The 24531-nt window shown below is 40.9% G+C and overlaps 1 protein-coding gene across 8 annotated transcripts in view; it reads left to right on the top strand.

Annotated features, from left to right (window-relative positions):
- Positions 1-24531, top strand: part of fnbp1b (formin binding protein 1b) — a 64355-nt gene that overhangs the window by 22159 nt on the left and 17665 nt on the right. For 3 of the 8 annotated variants that reach the window (XM_030065966.1, XM_030065968.1, XM_030065972.1), the window contains exons 1-8: positions 1328-1498; positions 3025-3140; positions 7378-7434; positions 7606-7753; positions 15500-15562; positions 17388-17492; positions 23316-23444; positions 23694-23840. In XM_030065966.1, coding sequence (XP_029921826.1) covers positions 1457-1498; positions 3025-3140; positions 7378-7434; positions 7606-7753; positions 15500-15562; positions 17388-17492; positions 23316-23444; positions 23694-23840 — 807 coding nt within the window. In that variant the 5' untranslated portion in view covers positions 1328-1456. Of the gene's footprint in view, positions 1-142; positions 528-1327; positions 1499-3024; positions 3141-7377; positions 7435-7605; positions 7754-15499; positions 15563-17387; positions 17493-23315; positions 23445-23693; positions 23841-24531 lie in introns of those variants that run through there. The other 5 variants (XM_030065969.1, XM_030065971.1, XM_030065970.1 and 2 more) reach the window with 4 other exon arrangements.

Here is a 24531-nt window from a genome sequence, read left to right on the forward strand (position 1 = left end):
CTCATGTAATCCCGCCTCTTCTCTTTCAAGCCCCCTCCCTCCGTTTTTTCCCCCCTTCATCAGTATCCTCCTTTTCCATCCCACTTATTTCACCTTACGCCTGATGGAGCATTCAGCTTGAATGCTGGGAGGCAGCCGTGCCCTCAGATGCACAGTGTGTATGGGTGTGCGAGTGTGTCAGTGCTGCATTGCATCTTCCCCTGCTCTCTGGGATTCTCACTGCTTCCAGACAATCAGAATTGCTTTCTCTAATTGCTCTGCTGTCCGGTTTCTCTGTGTTGGAGTGGGTCAGTGGACATAGTCCCTCTCCCAAACACACTCTAGAAAGGGTGACCAAAATCTTCAGTCCTTGCTCTGATCGGGGACCTGGGAAGTAGATGCTTTTTCAAACCTAACCACAGTGCGCCTGCCATACGACTTAATAGAGGAAAGGGTTTGGATGGACATTGTTTGGATTTGGCCATTGAAAAGGGCTGCATGTTCCACGTCAAGACATATGGACTAAGATGGTGCCCCTGCAAAAAAGGGTAATTTGATTTGTCTTTGTGAAGTAATGTATGCTAGAGAGAGGAGGGCTTTTTGTGCCTGTGTACTGTGTATTATGTACTGTGTACTGTCTCTGGGTGCAGTGACGTGTGCTGATTGTAGTCTGTTTTGGTCCAGTAACTAATTTTGAAGCCCTCAAGAATGAGCGCTGCCCCGTGTTAATGAGGTAAATGCTGTGAATAAATTTGATTGCAATAACTGGCACATTAGCCTGACAAAGAGCATCTTCTTGGAAGAGCATGTTCTTGGGGGTCAAGAGAATCGAGAAGGTGTTGTATAGAAACAAGTCCAAAAGTGGACAAGAGAGAGAGAAAAACAAAGGAGAGTGAAAAGGCTAAGCAGTGAGTCTCTTTATTTTTGTTTCATCTTGCCATTGTCCTGATGAGTGGATCACTGATGAACGATTGCTCATTGAAACTGAATAACAATGTAGACCGGAAAGTCCCTCTCACTGAAAGCACACTCCATTGTTTTTCTTGAATAGCTCAATTAGTAATCACAGAGTGTAAATACAATAGCCCGTTTTCAAAAGGTCTGTCAGAGCTTTTATCATACTTCTTCATGCAATATAATGTTGGGCCAGGCTACAGCACATTAAATGTATGTTTCTTTTTGTTGATGTAGCTACAATGAAGGCCTACCCGGTGTAAAAAAAAAAAAAAAAAATCACCTCAAGGTGACGAGCGAGTGTACAAGTCTTGAACCTTTTTTTTTTGCCACAACCGCTTCCTGTTTCTCTTAGCCTAATGTCTTTACCAAAATGGGCTCAGCACCGAGATGCACAGAGCAGTTGTAGTATGCAGTGTAACCTCGATTTAGACAGTCAGAAGAGTCAGATCTCACTGACACTTCATAGTGTTACTCTGTTGTACCAGACAAGCGGTGTTTAAGCTTCAGGAAGATTCCAGAAATGGTAGAGGAGAGGATGGGGGACTGTTGGAGCTACACCAAGGTCATTTTATGTTTCATACGTTTTATGTTTCATTTTATGTTTGTGTGTGTGTGTGTGTGTGTGTGTGTGTGTGTGTGTGTGTGTGTGTGTGTGTGTCTCTTAAAATGAACAGTGAATAGTTTCTGATGAAACTGTCCAAAATACTTTACAAGATAAGTCTTCAGTGAGTTTAGCTTGAACAGCTGGGCTATATTTGGTTATCTGTAACCAAAAGTGTTAATTCCTGTTTTTAGAATGGTCTTCACCAAGCCACAGTAAAACAAATCCACGTGAAGATGATACTGTGTGTGTTTTTAATATTAGAGTAGACTGCTGCAAAAACAAGGCATCTTGTATGGACAGTATCTGTCCACATACAGCACTCACAGGCAACCCACAAACAGTAAACATGTTTTATTATGAATTACAGCCATCAATCCATAAAGGATAGGTTGAACACAAGATTGGTGGCTTTAGGAACTATGCAAGAAACTGTAAGAGTTACAGTTACAACTAGGGGTGTCACAAGAATCGACCAAGTCAATGCCAAATTTTTGAAAACAATTCCAATGCGAATGTTTTTAATATCGTTTTATTCATACTACTTGATAACTCACTCTGTAACTTAGTGTTTTTACTCTAATGTAGCCTTAGCCTGCATTTTTAAATTCTCAAGCATTTAAAGTTGCAATCATCCTTACAGGGCTCTACATCAAAATAAACACACACAATCACACCATTGTGTTTGTTACAGCAGGACATTTCATACATTTCAAACATTTTTGATTTGAAATTAATATTTTATTGGGCTGCTTTGTTTTCAACTTGAAGGTTACAGACCGATGTTGCACTTGTAATTTAGTGTTCTTATTCTGATGTAACCTATACATTTAAATACTTCAAATAAAAAGTTCCTGTGTACTTTATTTTTAAATAAAGGAGTGTGTATGGAATGGGATTTCTGTTTTTGCTGTGGTATCAAATCAGGTATCGAGAATTGCAGAATTGCAGTGATATTGGTGTCAACTATCAAAATCCTGGTATCTTAACATTCCTATGCCATTTATTTTCACCTAAACAATTTCAACATTTCTTGGAATGTTGAAACATCATAATAGATATTTGGCACTACTTGACCTCTCGCTGTTTCGTGTATGTTGGTAGCAGACAAATTGTCAGTTCACGTGAAGACTTGCTACACTGTTTTTTACTTTTTTCATTGTTCATAGTGCATAAGCTTTATTTCTGTCATTTCTGTCATTCATATATCTATATCTATCTATATATAGATATATAGATATATATAGATAGATCTATCTATCTATAGATAGATAGATAGATAGATAATTCACACATTCTCATCCAGTCAAGTTTGCTATGATGCCAGGAGACATAACCAGAACTTCTCTTCTGTTTCACACAGTATTACATTTCATTGTGCTTGGTTTGTTATTGTAGGCCTAGATAATGACTGACTGAATGATTACTAATGACCTGTCTTTGAATGATAATGATTATGGCTTCTTCTTTTTGCTTTTTGTTTGCAGGATCAGTTCGACAACTTGGAGAAGCATACACAGTGGGGAATTGAATTTGTCGAGAGGTACACCAAATTTGTCAAGGAGAGATCGGAGATTGAAACCAACTATGCAAAACAAATTAGGTGAGTAGCTAAGCTGACCCATGGCCCATACTTAAGTGTGCAGGTCTGTGATTATGGAGCTAGTCTTTCATCCAGACGACTTAGGTTCAAGTGTCCTTGAACAAGACAGTCAGTGCACTCAGATGCACTTTAAGAAGCTGGTTACTCCCCACTTACTAAAGTTATCTGATGTCTGAAATGCCATGTAAATGAGAATCCCATTGTCCATAACCAGGTTAAGGGATTAAGAGAAACACAGTTAATACAGGTAGATTTCTGCTGGAGAAATGCAATTACTTGGCCATGTAAACTCTTAGTCAGATTTCTGAAAGACGTTTTACGTGCACACCTGTGCGGGGTAAGGAAATTAACACAGTACACACACTGTACAGCTCTGCTCTACATGACCATTAAAAATACTTAACATAAATACTTGCACCATTTTGTGCATGTTCTACCAATGATGAAAACATAATAAAACAAAAAACATATCCGCTGCCTCCTTCTCCAACTCTGTGGTAGAAAAAAACACTGGGGTTTTTGAGAAATGCAAACGTGTTACCCAATTTCCTGCCTTAACCTGAGTACTCAAAGTAATCTGGTTTCTTGGGTGCATGTAAACCACTCATCTATAATGAAAAAGTCAACAAATCTTTTCCATTTTCATGGTGGACCTGCTCTACCTTTAGGGGACAGTTTACTGTTCTAGTATAGAGCTAGATTAACAGGCTGATTCAGCCTGAAGCAGGATTTTATTTCGTCCTCCATTTTTCTCTATTTTTTGGTCAATGAAGAGTCTCCCACATTGTTTCTGTCTACCTCTCTCTCATGCATAGCTGTCTGTTTTTGTTGCTGGTTTCTGCTCCAGGCAAGAGGAAGTCAGGTTGTAGGGGGATGGGGTGGAGCTTCTGTTGCCATAGAGATTAGGTATCAGCAATATCAACCAAAGGTCTGACCCACATTTTCTCTCAGCCAACCACAAGAGTTGGCCTTCCCCCTTCCATTTGCTCCACACATACATCTCTGTTTCAGTGCAGTCTGATAGACAGAGAGACAGACAGAGAACGAGACATCTCTTAATGTCTTGTGCATCCCAACAACAGACACCCACCAAATCCACAATCCCCTTACTTAAAGAGGGCTAGCATTATGGCTGTATTGACCTTAACCCCCCCCCCCCCCCCCCCCCCCCCCCGAACAGCCTAAAGCACTCCTCTTTTTGAGGATAAAGATTGCATTTATATTTGTTTTATTACTTCTCAGTTGTAGTTGGCATGATCTTTGTGTTGCTCGGTGCAAACCAGACATCAGGATTGAGAGAAACAGCATTCAAATTAATTACAAGCACATGTGAGATGTTCACATTTATATGCATATATGCAAATAACTGTGCATACCCCAAACCATTTTTTGTTATCATATACTACCAAATGTTCAGTATTTTTCATGGCTTCTTCTTAGTTTTTGATTATTCTGCTTTTTAAAATATCTAACTAGCATTTTTAAAAGCCAGATTCCATTTCTTTTCTTTTCTTTTTCTTTTCTTTTTCTTTTTTTTTTTTTTTTTTTTTACAAAATATTGTAGACCAAATCATATACAGATACCACATAATCTAATTAGTTAGCATCTGCCTACAGTATATTGGACAAAAGACTGGGGGTAGTCTCATAGCCAAGTTAAGATGGCTTTTATTGAACTTTCAAGGTTTAATAAAAAGGCTCATTCACACTGTAATTCTTATTATCATAGTGTGATGTACTTGTCAGACACATCCTCACTTGTCAGATGAAGATGACATGAGGAAATTGGGATTTTCACAGAGTGGATATTAACTCCTCTTATGTTTTCAACACAATTGGCATCTTTGTTGCACTTGGCTAAACCTCTGGGCCAATTATCCTTTCTAATCAACTTAGCTCATTAAATCAGCTTTAATCTAGCAGGCACTCTCAGCCCAAAACAAACGTCGGGCTGTTAGTTTTAATAAACTCTAATGGTATTGGCCCTTTGATCTGCCCTCCTTTTCACTCATCTGTGATATAGGGGGATTCCTCTTTCTGTTTGTTCCTTCACCTTTCTTCTGTATCTACAGATACATTCCTTAGTATTGTAACCTCTATCAAAGACTGGACCATCAAGGGAGGGTATTTACTGACCACCTACAGTTTAAGAGGTCTCACATTTCTCACACAAAAGCAACACAACTGACAAGCTTACATTTTTTTTAGATGACATGGAATACAGCCTACAAACCTTCACAAATATTAATCACACATGGTTACTACAGTCCTTTGCACCGTTGCTGTCACCACACCAATCACGCTCATCGCTAATCCATGATTAATCCTTTTCCACTGCACTGGTGTAAACATGCACAATGGTGCAGTCTAGCCCAGTACGGTGCAATGCATTAATGCCCCCTCCTCCCCCAAATTCCAGTCTGGTATAATCCATAGTAGAGCAGTGTGAAGTAAAGTCTTGCAAACAAAGAGTCTGCCTTTGCTGTATTTATAATATTTGCCAATATGCACAGGCAACATCCACACACACACACGCAACAACAGAGATTTAATACTCGTCATTAAGTCCTGGTTAAGTATGTTATGAAGTGGATGGGCAAATAGGTTCTGGCATGACATCTGGCTGCTGGTGACTGAATGTGAGGAAACTAGGACTAATATTAGAGATATGGTGAGAAGGACAGGAAAAGGAAAAGAGTCACAAAGATCTGCCTAGCAACAGTGCAAACACCACCAGGGAGGAGAAGCATGGGGGATGTGGGCAGAGCAAGCTGGATGGAGTGCAGGCACACATTACTGATTTTAACACATGCATTATTTATTTCAATAGCAATTAAGCATGCACTTTTACATCATTTACAAGCTGAGGCATTTAGATTCCATCATTGAGTGATGTGCTATAGGCTTACAAGTGCAATGCCTTCTGTTTCTCTGCTATTACATCTGTAAAACCAATTGACATTGACAGTGCTTTAAAGACAATAAACAATTTTGATATTAATATGAACACTGGACAGGAGTATTGTGCTTGTAATGTCTTCCTATTAGAAAAGTTTCCATCAAACATTTCTCACATTTTGTTGAGAACTTGGTGTGGCAACTATTCCTATTGAGAAGTGAAATGGCAGTGAGAGGTGTTATTACATCAAAAGCACCATTACTGCAGGAGGAAAATGAACAAAATGATTCCGTGCTTTGGTGTACATTATTATATAATGATTTGGTTTGTCTCTGTTAAGATGTAATTGTCTGTGCCATTCTGTTGGTGAACTATAAAAAATTTGGCTGTACATCACAGCATTATGCATGTATTTCTGTGAGTGTGTGTGTGTGTGTGTGTGTGTGTTAGCGCGCGCACGTGTGTGTGTGTGTGTGTGTGTGGTGTGTGTGATCATACGTGTATGCACATGCATGCACATATGTGTATGTTCATATGTGTGTGCACATGTAGCTGTTTGTATGAATGAGTGAATGCTTGCTGATGCGGTAAACCACTTTGTTGTTCATTTTTATTGCTACTTGACAACAGTTCATCATGCTATTTTTAGTAGACAAAGGATTGTTAATACATAAGTACACTATGTACACTAAACACCCACAGAGCATAGTTTGTTTATTATGTTGTGTTGACAGAAAAGCTGAAAAAGAGAACACCAATACAATTAGGTGGTGAACACAGTCACAATCATGCAAAAACAAACATAGTATGATATACTGCAGCCTTCTAAACAATAATAAAATTATCCAGGAAGAGCAAGGGACAATGGGAGACACAGACTAAACCACAAAGTGGTCGGGGGGCAGTACGGCATGACAGTGTTGTTGTTGCAGCATATTGCCCAACATTAACCCTTCACTCACAGCACTCACGGCAATCCCTTCATGACTCTGTCCATTATACTTCTCTTCATCCTTGCCTTGCCTGTAGCATTCTCAACATGCCAGTGTTCCACTCTCATGTGCCAGTGCCATGCAATCACTGTCAAAACAGGGGCAAACGCAGCATAAAAAAGCATGCTTGTTTCTGGTGACTGATTCTGCATGCATGCTCCTGGGGCAATGATTTATTACTGGAAGAGAGGGATGGTGATGGAGTAGCAAGAGCGGAAAGCACTCTGCTGGATTGAGTGCTGTAGTGGATAACGTTGGCACTGGCAGGTACAGCAGCAGGGAAATACAACAAGAATAAGACATAGTAAATAACGTGTGACAAACACTTGCCTCTTTCCCTTCACAGGAATTTATCAAAGAAGTATCAACCCAAGAAGAACTCACGAGAGGAGGAAGAGAGCAAGTAGGTTTAAGGACATAAAGCACAACAAAACTTGTTGATATTATCCTTTTCAAAAAAAAAAAAAAAAATCAATTATAGTTTCCTCTTTCCAAAGTGGTGCTTTTCCCAATATCCTGATTCTAAATTGGTTTGTCATCTTGGTGTCTGACATTGCTCTCTGTTTCTGAATAGGTACACTTCCTGTGTAGCCTTCCTGACAACCCTCAATGAGCTGAATGACTATGCGGGTCAACACGAGGTTATTGCGGAGAATTTGACTTCTCAAATCATCAGTGAGCTGTCACGCTACCTGCAGGAGCTCAAGACTGAGAGAAAATCGGTGAGTCGTATCTTCATGGTCACGCTGAGTTGTGCTACTTCTGTTCCTGATGTATTATTTCCAGCACGGTATCTGTCTTTTGACCCATATGCACAATAGTCCTCTTTCCCCTGCCTATGCTTTAAGTCAAACATTTACTTTAGACGCTAGTACATGGATCCTGTAAGGGAAAACATGCAGGCACACTGGCCTACAGGAAAGTGAGTAGACCATTCCCAGTGCATATCCCTCTCAAGCTAAGGTCATTGCTGAGTAAATATAGATGCACCCAAAGGCTTTCCAGAAGTGCAGCACGTGACTGGCTGGGTCCTTTATATGGAACAAAATCATGGTCTCTCTATCATTACAGACTTATTTCTTTCTTATAAACCAACTTACTAAGAATGATGTACCACATACTATTCTTAAATACTGAAGTCACTTTCCTCCTCACTATTATAAAGTCATTTGGTAGAGCAGTGCATGATTCATAGATAGCAGTGTGGAGCCCATCGAATCTAAAAAGTTCTGGAGGAGTAAATTGGAAGCTACTCAACTGGAAAAAAGCACTTTCTTAAAAATGTGTCATGGGCTCTTTTGTCACGAAGTCCAGCTGAGGGAAGTGGAGTGGAAAACCAAAATCAGCAGGCTGCTCAAAGGCAGAGTGACCTTTTTTAGCGAAAATGTGCATGTGCACAACTGGTGACTCTAGTGCTGTTGGCTTCTGTACCATACTTCCTCGGCCTACATTTCATGATAGAAGAGGCCCTAGGAAAGATTGTTATTGATCAGCTATTTCATTTTTGAAACTTGATGTGAGTAGAAGACGACTCCTGAGTACATACAGACTGAGAGTTTGGGGATTTCCAGCGCTTTACTGTCTTCTTGTTTGTTTGAAAAAGAGTCTTCCGCCCCCTCAGGGCCTGCTTTGCTCTTTTGGCTTTGGGTTAGCCAAGCTTGGTTTGACTTGGCGTAGCTAGGGTCTCTGTCTAGTGTCTAGCATTTGGCCCTTGTCCTAAAGGGTCTTTGGGCAAGCAGGCCCCTGCTGTCAGGCCCATGCCCTCAGGCTGCAGGATGCCACTCTAACCCCCTCCTCCTTCCTCTACACTTCCTCTACACTGCACTTTTCCCAGGCAGACTCTCCCTGTTTCCTTGTTTTATTCGGTCTATATTCTCTCTATTTGGTTCTCTCTCCTTCCATTCTGTAATTCTTAGTACCTCTTCCTAAAATCTCTTTCATAACCTTTTACACTCTGTGCTTTCTCAGTTCACTGTACATTTTGGTTTTCAGTTTGAGGACAGCTTGTCTTGTGTCAGTCTTCTCAGTAGCCTCAGAAATCCACAACAGCGTTTCCTCAGTTAGCCAGTGCAGGTCTGTTTCCTTTAACAGCATTTATCTTATGTGTCTAATTTTCTTGTAAAGTTTTGTGGCCAGTGGATCATTTCATCTGAAAGCATGGGATAAATAAATTCTCAGTTTATTCAGAACAACTTCCTCTTCAGGTATCTACAAAGCTTTCAATTTTATTGATACACACAGATACGACTTTTTTTTTTTTCATTTTATTCATGTACATACTCAGTCACTCATACTCTCATTCACTCATACAACACACACGCTCATGAATGATACAGACACTCTTTGACGTTATAAAGGCCATTTAAAGTAACTGCAAATGCAGGCTCCAAATTTAGGGTTTCCTCAAAAATGGCCTGATACAGAAAAGTCTCTGTACAGTCAGGGTGTTGAAACAGTTTTTGATATCTTCTGGTTGGTGAGTAAGCAGTCAATCATGGTTATGTCCATGGTGTACTGGCATTCTTTTTGCTATTTTCATCCACATCGGTATTCAGGCACTACTCAGTATGTTTTGATTTGTTTCTATGTACTGTATATTAGACAGAGCTGTGCAGACAGACAGAGACAGGGGGATTAGAGGCCTGTCCGTCCGGGCTGTGGGAGCTTATTAGACATTGTGTGGGACAGGTACACTACAACCCAGGGGGAAAATTAAAGTAAAATAATATCTCACTGGTTTCTAATTTTTAAGTTGTTTTGTAACTTGTCCACCTCCCTTTTCTGTCTTCCTGAATGAATCTCATACTAAGCTCAGCTCTTGGGGGCACAGGAGGTGAGAGCAGGGTCAGTCCAGCCTTACACAGGAATATCCCCTTGGATGAAAGCAAATAAAATTGCTTTTACTGAAGTATGCCTACTTTCATTGTCTAGATCCTGAGATGTATTGCAAGCAGATATGCAAACATAATTCAATGTATCCATTAAACTTACTGAAAGTGTTAAAAAACTAACTAAAAACTAAATCACAAAGGCACAGCAATGAATATGATAAAACATCATGGATATCTTTTTATTTATCATGTTGTGTTTGTTTATGGTCCAGTAGTATAACAGGCATGGAGCAGGCAGGGTTACGGTAATATGGGATGAAGAGCCTAAGTCTCACTGGTCTGTGTTCGTGCTGAGGGATCATATTAAGATGTTCAGTCAGCATAGTACTGACTGACCCAGGAGTCTCTGATCACAGGGCTTAGGTGTCCTCTATAATGAGGGCCGATAAAGACCCTTAAACACACCACAAGACCTTAGACAGTAGGTCTTGTGCTAAGACAGTTGCATCTTTTGTAACTGTCTTAGCACTATATTGAGTTATTGCTTTCCTGTTGGTTTATGTATAGACATGGGTCGCCAAAAAAAGGGTGTACTTGACAGTTAGTGCAGTATATTCTCATACAGAGCCACCAGAACACAAAGCTGAGCTCATATCTTTTAGTGTTGGGGGAGTGACCACAGAAATCTATGTACATTTTTCTTGCTGCATTGTGATAACTTTTGTTCACCCATTTGGAAAAAATAAGATAAAAGAGAAACATATCTTAGTCAGCTGGCAATTCCAGGAAAAAGCATCGCATTTACCTACAAGTCAGTCGAAAACAATAATACAATGTAAAGGTAGGTCTGGCAGACAGAAGAAAACATCCTAAACGAAGTCTGTGTCTGTCTGGAGTGGCCTCACATTCCTCTTCTTTTTAGGTGGAAAGACAAATAAGAAGCTGAGAGGGAGGACTGATCTCTGGACCTTGATCCTTCCATGGTCTCTTCATGCACACCTCAATCCAAAATGACTCCAGTGTAAATGTTCTGTGTAACTTTACACTGTTTGAATGGCCGCCTAATGGCCTAAACATGAGGAGAACTGTCTCACAGGTGTTTTTGTAGGGTTTAATCGTCGGTCTCTGTATATTGTGGATGACTTGTGGCTACTTCACTTCTGTTATTTGTGTGTTGATAAGTGTACAGGACTGCAGGTGCACATTCCTATGTATTATTTCTTGGAAATGAATGATTAAGAGACTTGGGCTGAGCTTACACATGCAGAGATGCATAGAGACGTACACACCTCTTCATACACCCACGTGTCCAAAGTGCACATGATGCGTTGGAACAAGGTTTTTGTTCCTCTTCCGTTTCCCAGAGCACAGAAGCTGTTTGCTGATTTTCCCTCCACATGTCACGTCTTATTTTGCTTTAAGCATGTTACACGCATTACTTGCAAATGTGTATAAATACACATTTGCAATCCGGCAGACAGCTGGCTCCAGAGTTTGAGGGGACAGTTTGTGAGTTGCACAAGAGTTGCACATTATCATTACACACACACCTTCTCCAGAACATGTCTTTCTTAACTCAACTCAATCCAGCACAAAGATGACATGGGAGAGTGGAAGAATAGATGAGGGAGAGGAAGGGCAACATTTTAATTTGTATATATTGGAATTTTATTGTCTGAAATCTGTGAAAAAGTAGAGTCGTTTCACAATCCATTAAATCGAAGTCATCTATTACACTACTTTACAGCTTTCAGAAATATTGAAGAAAGTCTTTTCATGCTCACATGCCTTGGTTCTGCTTCATTAGGGTTTATGGTATCCAGAGGCAGTGGATGCTGCCCTGAGTTGTGCCAGGAGGTGCATAACAGCACGGGCAGACAGCAAGAATTTCTTTGTCTGGGGGGAAAAAACTGTCTAAGGAAAGTGAGCAGCCCCACTTGGCATAATAAAGTGAATGTTAAATCTGCTATCACAAACCTAATATCACTGAATAATAACAATCACATCTTCCAGTTACACTATTTACTGAATATATTTTTGGGTAGTCATTGTTTGGAGTCAGAATTTAGAAATAGTTACAGGTTTAATTCCAACTAGTGAGTATTCCCTTTTTTCTCTGTCTTTTCAAGTCACCAGGGCAACTGAGATTGGCAGCTTCAGGTCACTGACCTGTTGAAATACCCAAGAGGTCCCTGGCAGTGCCAGCAGTCACATGTTGCCACTGAGAAGGGTGTTGGTGAAAAGACAGGGTGTGTCTCCCCTCTCCTGTGCTGACCAGAAGGTCTTGATGAATGCGGGCCAAGTGTGTCTCTGCAGTCTGAATTTATACACCAGCAGATCGACTGGAGAATACCACAACAGCATCTGTCTACAGGGCCACACCATCTGTACCTGTGTCCTTAACCCACACAGCTCTTTGTCACAAGCAGTGATGAGCAGTGCTTTCAACTTTGGAAATGAGTGAACTTACATGGCTCGCTTAGGTTGGGTCCAGCATGATCTGACCAGCAGACATTCCCCATCATTCTCTAACAGGATCTTACGTATTCTCTGGAGCTTTTTTGGACAGTTAGTGTAATTTGTTTATTTTAAGAGTGATGGAGGATGCATTGATTGAGACTGCATGGGATGTTGGATTTTTCCCCAGCACATTTTCTTAATTTTTCACAGAAACTGTCTTTGGAGATGTTGTTATGGAAACAAATATTTGGTCGTACCATATTAACAATGATGTCATCCATTTTGGTTGTGAAATGACTTTACCTTATCATCTGTAGCAGTTGTGGTTGTGTTGCCATAAACATTTAGCCTGCCGGTTAAATTGAGAATTGTTTTTGATGTAAGGGGAGTTTGTGAAGATCAAAGTTTTCTTGTTCTGTTCCTTTTGGGCCTAATCACCATCGGAAAGATAAACATGCTTGACGCTGTACCTCGGCTGGGTAGGAATTCACCAGCTCCACAATGGCCTGCTTTCTGTAAAAGCTGAAGTACTTCCTCTGAAACAGTGGAGCGCTTCCTTATTTTACTTAGCTTCCCTAGAACTTTTGGGGAAGTAAGAAGTGAGACCACCTGAGGTAAGCCAGAGTTTAGTTACGCATTCTCACTTACAAGTCTCATGCCCAGTGTTATTCAGGTGAGATTACCCCTTGAGCTTCCTGCACCAATGTTAATTTGATATCTCTTGCCCATGTGTGTAAGTATGCGAGTAAGTGAGGACTTCCTTGTACAAGTCAAAGAACTGACATTCCTATGAAATACAAGCAATGCTTTTTTGTTCATCGTAATGGCCCGGATCTGTTACTGAATGGCAGCAGAGGATATCAGTATTCAGCTCAGTTACTGACACTAGCTCTGGCAGTCTGGGAAACCAGGGATACCTCATCAGTGGTGTATCCCCTCTGTTATTGTCATTCTAGACAGATTCTTTATAGAGGTTTAGTTGGCAGTCATATATTAGTTTGATAGTTGACTCTATATATGTCATGACTGACAAAGTGATCAAAGACTTTGTTACTAATTTAAAAACAACAAAGGTTTGGAACTGGTTTGTTTCTTGTTCCAGAGGATCTGGCTGTGATCTATACGGAGAGCAATGGAGAGATTTTCACTGCCTCTGGGCCAAGTTAGGCCTTTTAGAAAAACACACCACATATTTACTGTGTGTGTGTAGACCAGCAACTGCCACCTAGCCTTGTGCAATATGTCTTACTTGGCAGGGCCAGCAGCCATCTTGGCCTCTGTCACTCCTTAGTTCACACTGTCTTCCTCCTATGGCGCTTGTATGCTTCATCTTATAGCATACATAGTATAGGCTTTTCATGCTCTGTACCACCATGGACTTGATAACTTGAGTAATTTATATGAATTTTATGTAGGTTTGTACATATGTTTGCACATATGTATGTATATATGTTTATGCACTTAACAGTGTCTCCCCAAGGATTCTGGCTTTGGTGAGGGGGGATGTGCACGCACAAAGTTTTGGGGTGCTCGCTTTCCATTTGACTTGTACCGGGAACACACTCGTCTCCGTGGTGATGAGTGACTTGAGCGGCCTGTCAGGGGGAGGGGAGGCCGTTTCAACCAGGGGGCTTACTGCTCTGGTCAGAACTCGTGCCCGCAGCTGTAGTGCTTGGAACGCCCGTGTGGGTGTTCATTTGACTTGGACCGGGGACCAGAGGAGTGCAAACACACTCATCTTCGCCACTGGTGGTCGACTCAGGCTGTCGTACCGTGCGTTTAAAAAATGCTCATATTTTCGCCTGTTTTACAGGCAGCTGGAGCCGACGTCACATGAATTATTTCACTACAGCGGTACAAGTGTGATTCTCCTCTGTTCTCCTCCTCTCTCTGTCTGCTTGTGGATGGGTGCACAGGTGTGTGACTATCGTGTGATTAGAGCGGAGCCCCGCCCTGCCTTCTCAAAAGACAGCAGAGTGCATTCCAACCAGATAGGCCCTATACTGAAATTATATAAATGAGGTTAATAACCAGCCTGAGCGTTTTTAGTTTATTTGATGAAAACACAGTATAGACATATCCTATAGAAACTTGACGTTAAATTATTTCTGTTGTTATTTTATTCATTTTTTAAATTTGAAAATTAATGAAGTTAAATTAAATTAACTTAGCGTGACTTTCAGGCGAGGCGGGAGGCTCCGTTAGCGTGGTGCTGTGCCCCGCGAATAGAATGATAGGGGAAACACTGTACTTATGGAATATATGTATGTATGTAACGCAGGCCTATGGGCAGTTATGTATGTCGGTTGTCTGCGCTGCGTACATGTATAAATGGATGCCCAATGGGAACAATTAAGTTTTATATTCTATTCTTAGTTAGCCATTAGTTTCTCTGTGTCCATCTCTCTTTGTCTACCCTCTTGCTCTTTCACCCTACTGTCAAGTTTTTTTCTGTCCCTCTGGGCAGCAATAGAATAGGTCAAATGAAGATGTGTTTGCAGTCCAGGAGCACTGTAATAACACAAACCTTGCCACTGGTGCCATGTACTGACTACGGCATATGACTTTGCAGCTTCCTAATAATCAGCTAGTCTAACACCTTGATATTCATCTCTTGAGGGTCATTGTTACTTAATTTGTTTATGACCTTGTTTATCTTTTGAGGAACTGAATTTATTATTTATTTCATGAAATTTAATTTTAACACAAATTGATGCCTTGATAAGTGTGTTGCTGTTGCACCACCATCACTCAAGAGCTTCAACACATGGTAGGGCTCCGGTGACCAGGTGAAGCTTGTGTGATATAATATACTTGTTCTTTAATCAAATAGAATTCTAATCATCTGCAAGTGGTTGAACATTTTAAGCCTTTAAGACTTTGGGTCTTTGGTCATAATTTTAATGTTGCTGTAGTCTCAATTTATGCTTGGTCTACATTCTTTTTGTGCATCAATATTTATTGTCACAATGTGAATAATAATCATTCCTAATTTTGATGTTATAGTTGGCTGACAGTATTTTCTCTCTCTGGAGGAGAAACTTATTCCTGCTTCTTCTAATTTATTATCACCACTCTATAAAGGTCAGGGTCACCTGCAATCCCTGGATTTAAGTGTTTTGAATTGCACGATAACGTTTCTCTTTTCTGCTTTCTCTTCCTCTTCTCCTCTCACAGCACTTTCATGATGGTCGTAAGGCACAGCAGCACATTGAGAGTTCATGGAAGCAGCTGGAATCAGTGAGTAACCACATCAATGTGCAGTACTACTTTAGTCCAGTATTTTAGCCACTGGTCAGTGTGACCAGTGGTTCTAAAGATCAAGAGAAAGAAAAGAGAGAACAAACAGTGAATAAACAAAGTAAAATATAAAAGTAACAAAAGGTTATGTAAATATATTATAATATATTGAACTATTTGAATATTTGGACACACTAGATCATAATTAAAAAGAAAAAAAAAGAAAGTAAGAAAGAAATGCAGTCAGATGTTTATACAACAATTCTGTGACTGTTGACACTGACTTCCACCACATTTTGTGCTAAAGCAGAAGTATGGACCAAGTAAACCCTCATAAAGATCAACCATCATTATTATGAATATAATCTTGCTGTTGGAATTAGCACTGCAACAATATGGTAGCAAATGTTTTAATAGCTAACATTGCTATAGAGCTCACTTGCTAAAAATTTTACATTTTGGAGGCTTGTCGTTGCAGAGTTAAAGTGAGGAAGTCCATGACTGACACCATCACTCAGTAAAACTCTGTATTTAGATGCAAGCCTTTGCTAGCCCTCAGATGTAAGTGAAGAGTCATTCAAACAGGGATGTGAGGAATTAAAACTGAGGCCGGGGTCTGTTTGGACTTCCTCCATTCTCAAGCGAGGCCAACCAATAGGCCTCTCTGCGTAGAAGTGACTTCAGAGTCTCATAGTTTGATGATGATGGCTACACTGAGTGATGAAAAAAAAAATAATAATGAAAAATTTCACATTTTAGTTTACACATCTCTTTAAACTAAGACCATTAAATTCAATTTCACTCATACAGGTTCCTTCTGAATTGACTCTGCCTTCTCAAGAAACCTCAAACAATGCTTGGAGTAGAGACAGGATAAGGCTTGAAAGTATTGGATGAATAAAATTGAGATAAATTATGTTGGCTAGGCTTGTCTTTTGATGACTAACATTTAATAAAAGGGTTATGATATTATTAGTATTACTCTTTCACCAGAGTAGCAGGCATGAAATCAGATTAAAACCCTTAAAGACGAGTGTTAATTAGTGTTAATTAACAGTTAACACATAATATTAAAGTAGATTCAGAAAAGCGACACCATGGCCTCAGAACGGGAATCTCTGAAGTGTAACTTGAATATCAAATCAATTGTGTGTTTTTAGTAACCACTGGGCCACAGTAATCAGAGAATTTCAGATTGTAGTTGTATATACTAAGGCTGGAGCTGAAAGAAAAGTAGATAAGGGCTGATCCAGGAGGGTCAGTTTATTTGTTTTAGTGATGTGTGTAAAAGAGAGATTGGGCAGAACACCACTCCTTATCTCTGCCTGGCCCCTTGGACAGGGTAGAGAAAGAGAGTTTGCGTGAGAGAGATACATAACTGCCTTGTCTTCTTCAACTCCTCTCTGTGTTCAATGATGCCATTGTGTATGAGGCAGCTAGGCATAGTTCAGAGTGCACACTCGCACAACAAACACTGATTGTTCAGTTAGAGGGGTCAAAAGAGGGTCTGATGAATGGTTGTTTTTCTGTATACAAATGGCCACTATGAACATTTGTTTAATCTTCAGGCTGCAGACTTTGACAGAACCCTTTGCTGTGTCACACACAAACTGATCTCTGTCACACACAATGCTTGGTCTGAAATGTATATGACGAACATACATAACATGTTGTGACGTCCATTACTATGCTTATTTAAAGGTCAAGTTCCACAGACTCCAGATGATAATCTAAAATACTTTCTATGCTATTGCTTGCCAAGGTATGTCAGTGATGTAATGTCTGTGATCGTATTTGGATTTTTCTGTCTTTTGTCTCTTCCCAGTGTAAAAGAAAGTTTGAGAGGGACTGTAAAGAGGCAGACAGAGCACAGCAATACTTTGAAAAGATGGACGCTGATATTAACGTGACTAAAGCCGATGTGGAAAAGGTATGTGTCATCACACTCCTGTACAGCACCCACCAGTCATGCAAGCTTGTCCCCATACCCTACATACTCAGTGCACAGCTGCACACTGCTGCCGTCTCTTGCCTGGCCCTCTTCACCCTCCCACCTAGCACCCTCCCCTTTCTCTGGCCACTTTCTTTTTTTCTCTCCATCCCCCCAACTCTGACTCCTCATTCCGCCCTGCCCAAATGACGACAGTCAGCGAGAGTGTGTTTGATGCCATGGCTGTGTGTATAAGGCTGGCATTGTCTCTGCAGAACAGTGATCTGCTGCTTAACAAGGCTGATAGTTGCACTGAGTCCTCATTATCACTGTAGAGCAGCCACCGACCATGCCTCTCTACTGTATGGGAGTTGGCAACACAGAGAACTGTGTGTTTATGGCAGTGCTTAAGTGTGTTGTCTTAAACATACATGTTGGTTTTGTGTTTTCATATTGGGTTGTCCATGCTTTGAAGAATCTAAATGTGTGAGTGTTTGTGTCTCTGTGTTTTGGAATATTCTTAGGCTCATCCATCCTGATCAGTAAGTCCACACATGCTGTGATCACGAGATTTTCAGGAGTTGCAGACAATAGCCCTCTGGGCCTTTCGCTGATGTCATTTCCTGTTGTCATGACCAATTAGGATAGCCTTTGACATTACAGCCTTTACCCCACACAGCTCCCACGCCCGCAAGGCATCATGGGTCATCAGCGCGTGCTGCTGCTTCATCAGCAGTTGGAGCAGAGCTCAGGCTCAGAGTTGACACGGTTCAGACCCGATTATTATGCAAATATAGGCCTGAATAAGGAGCCTTTCTACTGCCCTGGACATACAGCCAAAGAGCCACAATGGGCTCAGGCTAACACTGAACTCAGCTGGTAGGACTGGGCATTTCAGCCACACACTACACACACAGATACAAGAAACAAGTCTGGAAACAGAAGTAGTGTTTCCCTTGAAAACCATTATTCCATTTATTGAAGACCAATAATTTATATATATATATATATATATATATATATATATATATATGGTGCATTCAGAAATGCTGCCACCACCATGCTTCACTTTTGGGATGGTGTTGTGCAGGTGATGAGCGATGCCTGGTTTCCTCCAGACATAACATTTGGAATTGAGGCCAAACAGTACAGTCTTGGTTTCATCAGACCAGAGAATCTTGTTTCTCAGTCTAAGACTCCTTCAGGTGCTTTTTTACACACTCCAAGCGGGCTTTCATGTGTTTTGCACTGAGGAGAGACTTCCGTCCAGCCACTCTGCCATAAAGACCAGATCGGTGGAGGGTCGCCGTGATGGTTGTCCTTCTTGAGCTTTGTCCCGTCTCCACACAGGATCTCTGGAGCTCAGTCAGAGTGACCATCGGGTTCTTGGTGTCCTTTCTTACTAAGGCCCTTCTCCCATGAGTGTTCAGTTTGACTGGGCAAGTTTTGTTTTTTTGTAGCCTTTCCCAGATCTGTGCCCTACAACGGTCCTGTCTCTGAGCTCTGCAGGCAGTTCTTTTGACCTCATGGCTTGGTTTTTGCTCTGATTTGCATTGTCAGCTGTGAGGCCTCCTGTAGAGAGGCGTGAGCCTTTCCCAATCATGTCCAATCAATTTAATTTAGCACAGGTGGACTCTAATCAAGGTGTAGAAACATCTCAGCAACCATCAAGAGAAATGGGAGGCAAAGGGTCTGAATACTTATGTCAATGTGATATTTCAGTTTTTCCTTTTTAATGAATTTGCAAAAATTTCTACAATTCTGTTTTCACTTTGTTATTATGGGTTACTGAGTGTAGATTAATGAGAAAAAATGAATTTAAACAATTGTAGCATAAGGCTGCAACATAAAAGTGGAAAAGTGAAGGGGGTCTCAATACTTTCTGAATGCACTCTCTCTCTATATATATACGTATACGTAGACCTCAATATCAGGAAATGAAACCTTTATGTGAATTTTGCTTGCTTTTGCTTGAGCTTTATCATTGATAGTGGAGTTAAACAGCTGACAAATGACAAATATGGTAGATGCTTCCTACATAATTTTGTCTCATTCGACTCTGATGCAGATACAAATAGGCAGCTACCATTGTTTAAACTCATGCACATCCATCCTCATGTGATATTCCTCAAGTGGATATTGATAATGTATTTGCATGCTTTTCAGTATCTAGTCCTGTTTGCCACATAGCTCTGCAACAGAATTAGCATTCTCAACTGTTATTCCTTTCTGTGTGGGTGTTTTGATTGACCTCACACTCTCCTATCACCTACTCACATTCCTGTTGTTCAGAAATAAGGAGGGTAAAATAGAAATGACCAAATTTCCTCATTTTCAAGTCTCTGGTGACTGTGGGAGATAATTGGATTTTTTCTGAGCCCTGTTTTTGTCATTTTCATTGTGATTTCTTTTCTTCTCTTATATTTGTTTCAATAACAGGTACGCCTTTATGGTCAATTTTCTGTTATTGAGTCAGTTGTGTGAGTGTGTGTGTGAGAGAGAGAGGGAGAGGGGGATTTTTTCTCTCTGTCTATTTGGTTTTGTCTGTGGGTGTGTTTGGTCAGTGAAGCTCATATGAGCAAAGATGCCTCATAACTTTGCCATGTGCTGGTTATTAAAATTTCTTTAGCACACTGGCCTATAGTTGATAGTGCATGCTTTACCACACCATCATCATTACAAATACTGTTACATAATGTCATGTCTAAAACAAAATTAATTCATCAGTAAAAGAATGATATATTTATATGTAATTTGCCAGACTCAAACATAGAACTAGGCCACAAAAGCACACACCACATCTCCATGTGCTTTTTTTTTTCCTTTGCGGGGGCATTTTCCCTCTGAGTATTACATCACCAGAGGAAATGACATGTCTCTTTCAACCTAGTGTTGATTTGGGTTTTAGTCATGGTTGTACCCTTGAGTGTGAGTACATGTGACATGGACAGAGGCACGTAGTGAGGGAAAGAGAAAGGAAACAAATAAAAGATCTAGAAAATGTTTGTGTGCATGTGTGTAGGCACATGTGTCCGTGTACTTGTTTCTGTGTGTTTTTTGGCTAAAGGGTCACCTCTTTTAGGATTTGAATTTGAACTGAATTTAAATTTGCATGCAAAGTTAAATTGTTACTAACATTACAGAAGAACGCTGACAATATTCCTCATATGATTGGAGGAAGGAATTTCAGGAGTTGCTTGATGTCTGATGTGTGTCTCCCAGTCACCGGTCATGCAAAGGGACTGCCGTTTGTCTGAGGTCTTGTGGTTTGCTGTGCAGCTGGTGCAAACCTCTTAACTGGTCCCTCCACTGGCAGGGAAATCCCACAATTTGGGGTTTGGATTCACAGCCCAGATATCCACAAGGCCTGTTTCAGTGCGTTGAGGGACCCCAGCCTTCACAAACACTCGCTGACTTTCTATTGTGCTGGAGATCCCCAGTCATAAAGCAAGGGAGAAATGTAAAGTACCACACAAAGTCCCTATGTACACTCCCCAACAGTTTAAGGCAGTGGTTTACCAAAATAAGTGGTGATGACTGAGTTTTAGTTGCCTGTGTAGAGTGTGTGTTTACCCTGATACCAACTTCCCCATCTGAGCGATGTCACGCCTGGTGGTCCAGGAAGTGTATCTGTGGCAGCCTCTTGTTTAGCTGGAAACGGCTAACAATCCTTTTTGTTTGTGTGTGTGTGTTTGTATATTTATTTTTTGCCATGCCTTGAAGCGAAGTTCCCACAAGGTAGGTCCAGTGGACAGAGAATCTGTTATATCTGTGGGAACACACTGTCTCAACTTGTGTCCTGACACACACTCGTGTAGTGTCTGATACACAGCCACAACCAGGTCACTTTAACACACCTGTCCTGTCCGACCTTGTTCCTGCTACCCATTCAGTGGCTTACCTTCCTGTCATTTACGCTTTAAGCTGAGACAAATGTTGCACATTTTGTGTTAGGCAACAGCTCCCATTTTCACTTTAATTCTCATTGTACCCTGTTTCTCCTTTTTAATCCCTGTTAATGGCTAAACTGTTCACTAGTCTATAACTAGTCTATGTCTCTGTCTGTATGAAGTCATTTATTTCTATAATGTACAATTTGTATTTTACTGCATGCAGTTGTTTACCCAAAAGACTTCCTTTGGCATGTTTGCTATATAGGTATGCAGCTAGATCTTTTATTGCAGGAGATTTTCATAAGGAGGTTTCAGTCTCTAACTCTGTCACAGCTTTTAGCGTTTCAGTTGTCACACGAAACATGAAAACAAGTTTTTACATAGACAGACAGACAGACATACAGACAGACAGACAGACAGACAGACAGGCAAACGTTTGAGTGACGAGAGGACTGGTTTGCTACTGCAGAGTTCCAAGAAATGTCAACAGGATGTGATGTGGCTACGGAGACAGCAGCTTGTTTAGAGGTTTAGTTATCTGCCAGGTTGCCACGGTGATGTTTTGTATCTCCTCATCCCTGCTCAACACACTCAGCATGCTTTTGAGACAGTGCTTTTGCGTGCATCCACACAGGCACAGCACATGCACTGAAATGCATGCACACAAGCTTGCACACTTAGTGCAATAGTATAGGCTTACACATGGTTTGAAGCAGCTGAACTTTCGCATGTGCTTTTTAGCTTGTCTGTCTTTTTTTGGATTTCACATTCTTTTTGTAGGCTGTGAATATCATTTTCCACTGAGGTATTATCTGTTGTACCTCCTGCACTGGAAATAATGCATCTCTGTGTCTGATGAGTCTCCCTGCTGTAGGATGTCCTCCTTTTTCATCTACTATCTCATCTATCACTCTGTTTGTGTGTGTGTGTGTGTGTGTGTGTGTGTGTGTGTGTGTGTGTGTGTGTGTCTATATGTGTGTGTATTGAGGTAAAGAAAAGGAGTGGTGTCAGAACTGAGGAGAAATATATATATATATATATATATATATATATAGCCCCATCTCAAGCCTAAATCTGCCTCAGTCCTTTAAGTGCTCCCTTTAGGATGGTGTAGTAGCTCATGTTCTTGTTCCTTCTTTACACTTTTTTTTTTTTTTTTTGCTTTTCCTTCTGTATATAATGCCAGTTGAGGTAGAAGAGCAGTGGATACATCCACTCTTAGCTTAAGATATGTTGAAATTACAGCCAATAGCTGCAAGCAGACATGGTGAATTTTGGTGGCAAACAATAGGCTACATCACTTGACACTGAGCACAAGTAAGGTGACACTTTAGAAATGACCCAGTGAAGCCAGTGTTTTCCACTGTGGGCGTACAGGCCTCAGATCTGCCAGAGCACGTTGACAACTCATGGAGAGAGGAGACAGACATGAGTAGCTGGATACGTGCACACATGCAAACACACACAGCCACGCAAACACCACATGCTGTCTCGCTCAGATTATCTCATCTCCCATCTGTTTACCATGGATCCATAGTAGGCTGGTCCTGCTGTTTCCTTGACTGCTTGCCTTTTCTTCCTGGGACTGAAATATCTTAAAATAATCAACATCATCGACAGCAGAGATAGGCCAGACTGGGCGAGCATTCAACTCCAAATCCCAGTTCAGAGTGTTTGTCCCTATTTATGTTTGTTCTGGGCAACATACATTCTAACACCAATGGCCGTTGCTGCTACCTCACTTGGATTTGCACCCATATTGTGTGTGTGCTCGTTTGTGCAAATGTGTCCACTCGTGTGTGTGTGCTTTTTTTTTTTTTTTATCTGTGCGCCTGTGTGTTGCCCATATGTCTGTTTTAATCAGGTACCACTGAGGTTTTGTAAGGAGAGCATGTGTGCGACATGCACATTTGTGTGTTTCTATTTCCAGGCACGCCAACAAGCTCAGATGAGGCACCAGATGGCTTCAGACAGTAAGAGTGATTACTCAGCCTACCTGCAGAAGTTCAACCAGGAGCAGAATGAACATTACTATACAGTCATCCCCAACATATTCCAGGTAAATATAACAGCACCCCACAGAGATACTTGTTACACAGAGCTAAAAAAGCTGTCAAATTATAGAAAATATAGTATTTTAATAGACAGGTGTCCATCCATCCTTGAGTTGTTATTGCAGTATAGTACCAAACACTACAGTATAGCACAATATAAATATCATTTACAACACTAGCATAAATCCACAAGTCACACTGTAACACCTGTTAGTGAAGTCTGTTTTCACTTGTGAATATGTCTGTACTTAAAGAAACTCCAAGAGATGGAGGAAAGAAGAATTGAGAGGTTAGGAGTGTGCATGAAGACCTTTGCGGAGGTGGACCGTCAAGTGCTGCCCATTGTGGGGAAATGTCTAGATGGCATGACGAAAGCTGCTGAGTCCATTGAGCCCAAGACTGTGAGTACAAAGATGTGCATGCATGTGCAAGCACACCACATGGGACACATTCATCTTTGATCGATCAGTCAGTCACTTGCTCAACCCTATTGCTATATCAATCAGTCTTTCACTAAAGCAATAATAGCTAGTCACCCTGCACATGGATCAGTGAAACATGAGGTATTTACCCACCTGCTATAGGAACTCAGCAAAATCAACCAATGAGCATCATTTCTTCTAAATCTTGTGTGAAGCAGAGGTCCACTGACAGCCTTTATATTTTCAGGTTAGCAATCCATGTTTCCAAAGCCAGTATTCATTTGTAGGTTTCAGGCAGGGTTGAGCCATGCTTTATAGTGTATGCATACTGAAATGGAGGGCCACATTAGCGTAGTACTTGCAAGAGAAAATGAGCAATTTGATATATTGGACTATCAAATTGGCTGCCTGCCTTATCTGCCATATCCTCTGGGATTGTGCATGTGTGTTTGTATGTGTAGGTCTAGCTGTGCACATGGAATAGCTCCAAGGAAATGACGCCGGCCTTTTGCACTAAACAATGGCAAGGAAGAACAGATCACATACTTCTCCCTCTCTTCTTACTCTTCTGGCTGGTGTACAGTACACAATAACAGACCTGTGACCCCTGATCCAAACCCCTTTAAACAGACCGTCAGCCTATATCAGTTCAGATAGGCAGATGCACACT

Source organism: Myripristis murdjan, chromosome 12 (genome assembly GCF_902150065.1).
Source record: "Myripristis murdjan chromosome 12, fMyrMur1.1, whole genome shotgun sequence".
NCBI lineage: Eukaryota > Metazoa > Chordata > Actinopteri > Holocentriformes > Holocentridae > Myripristis > Myripristis murdjan.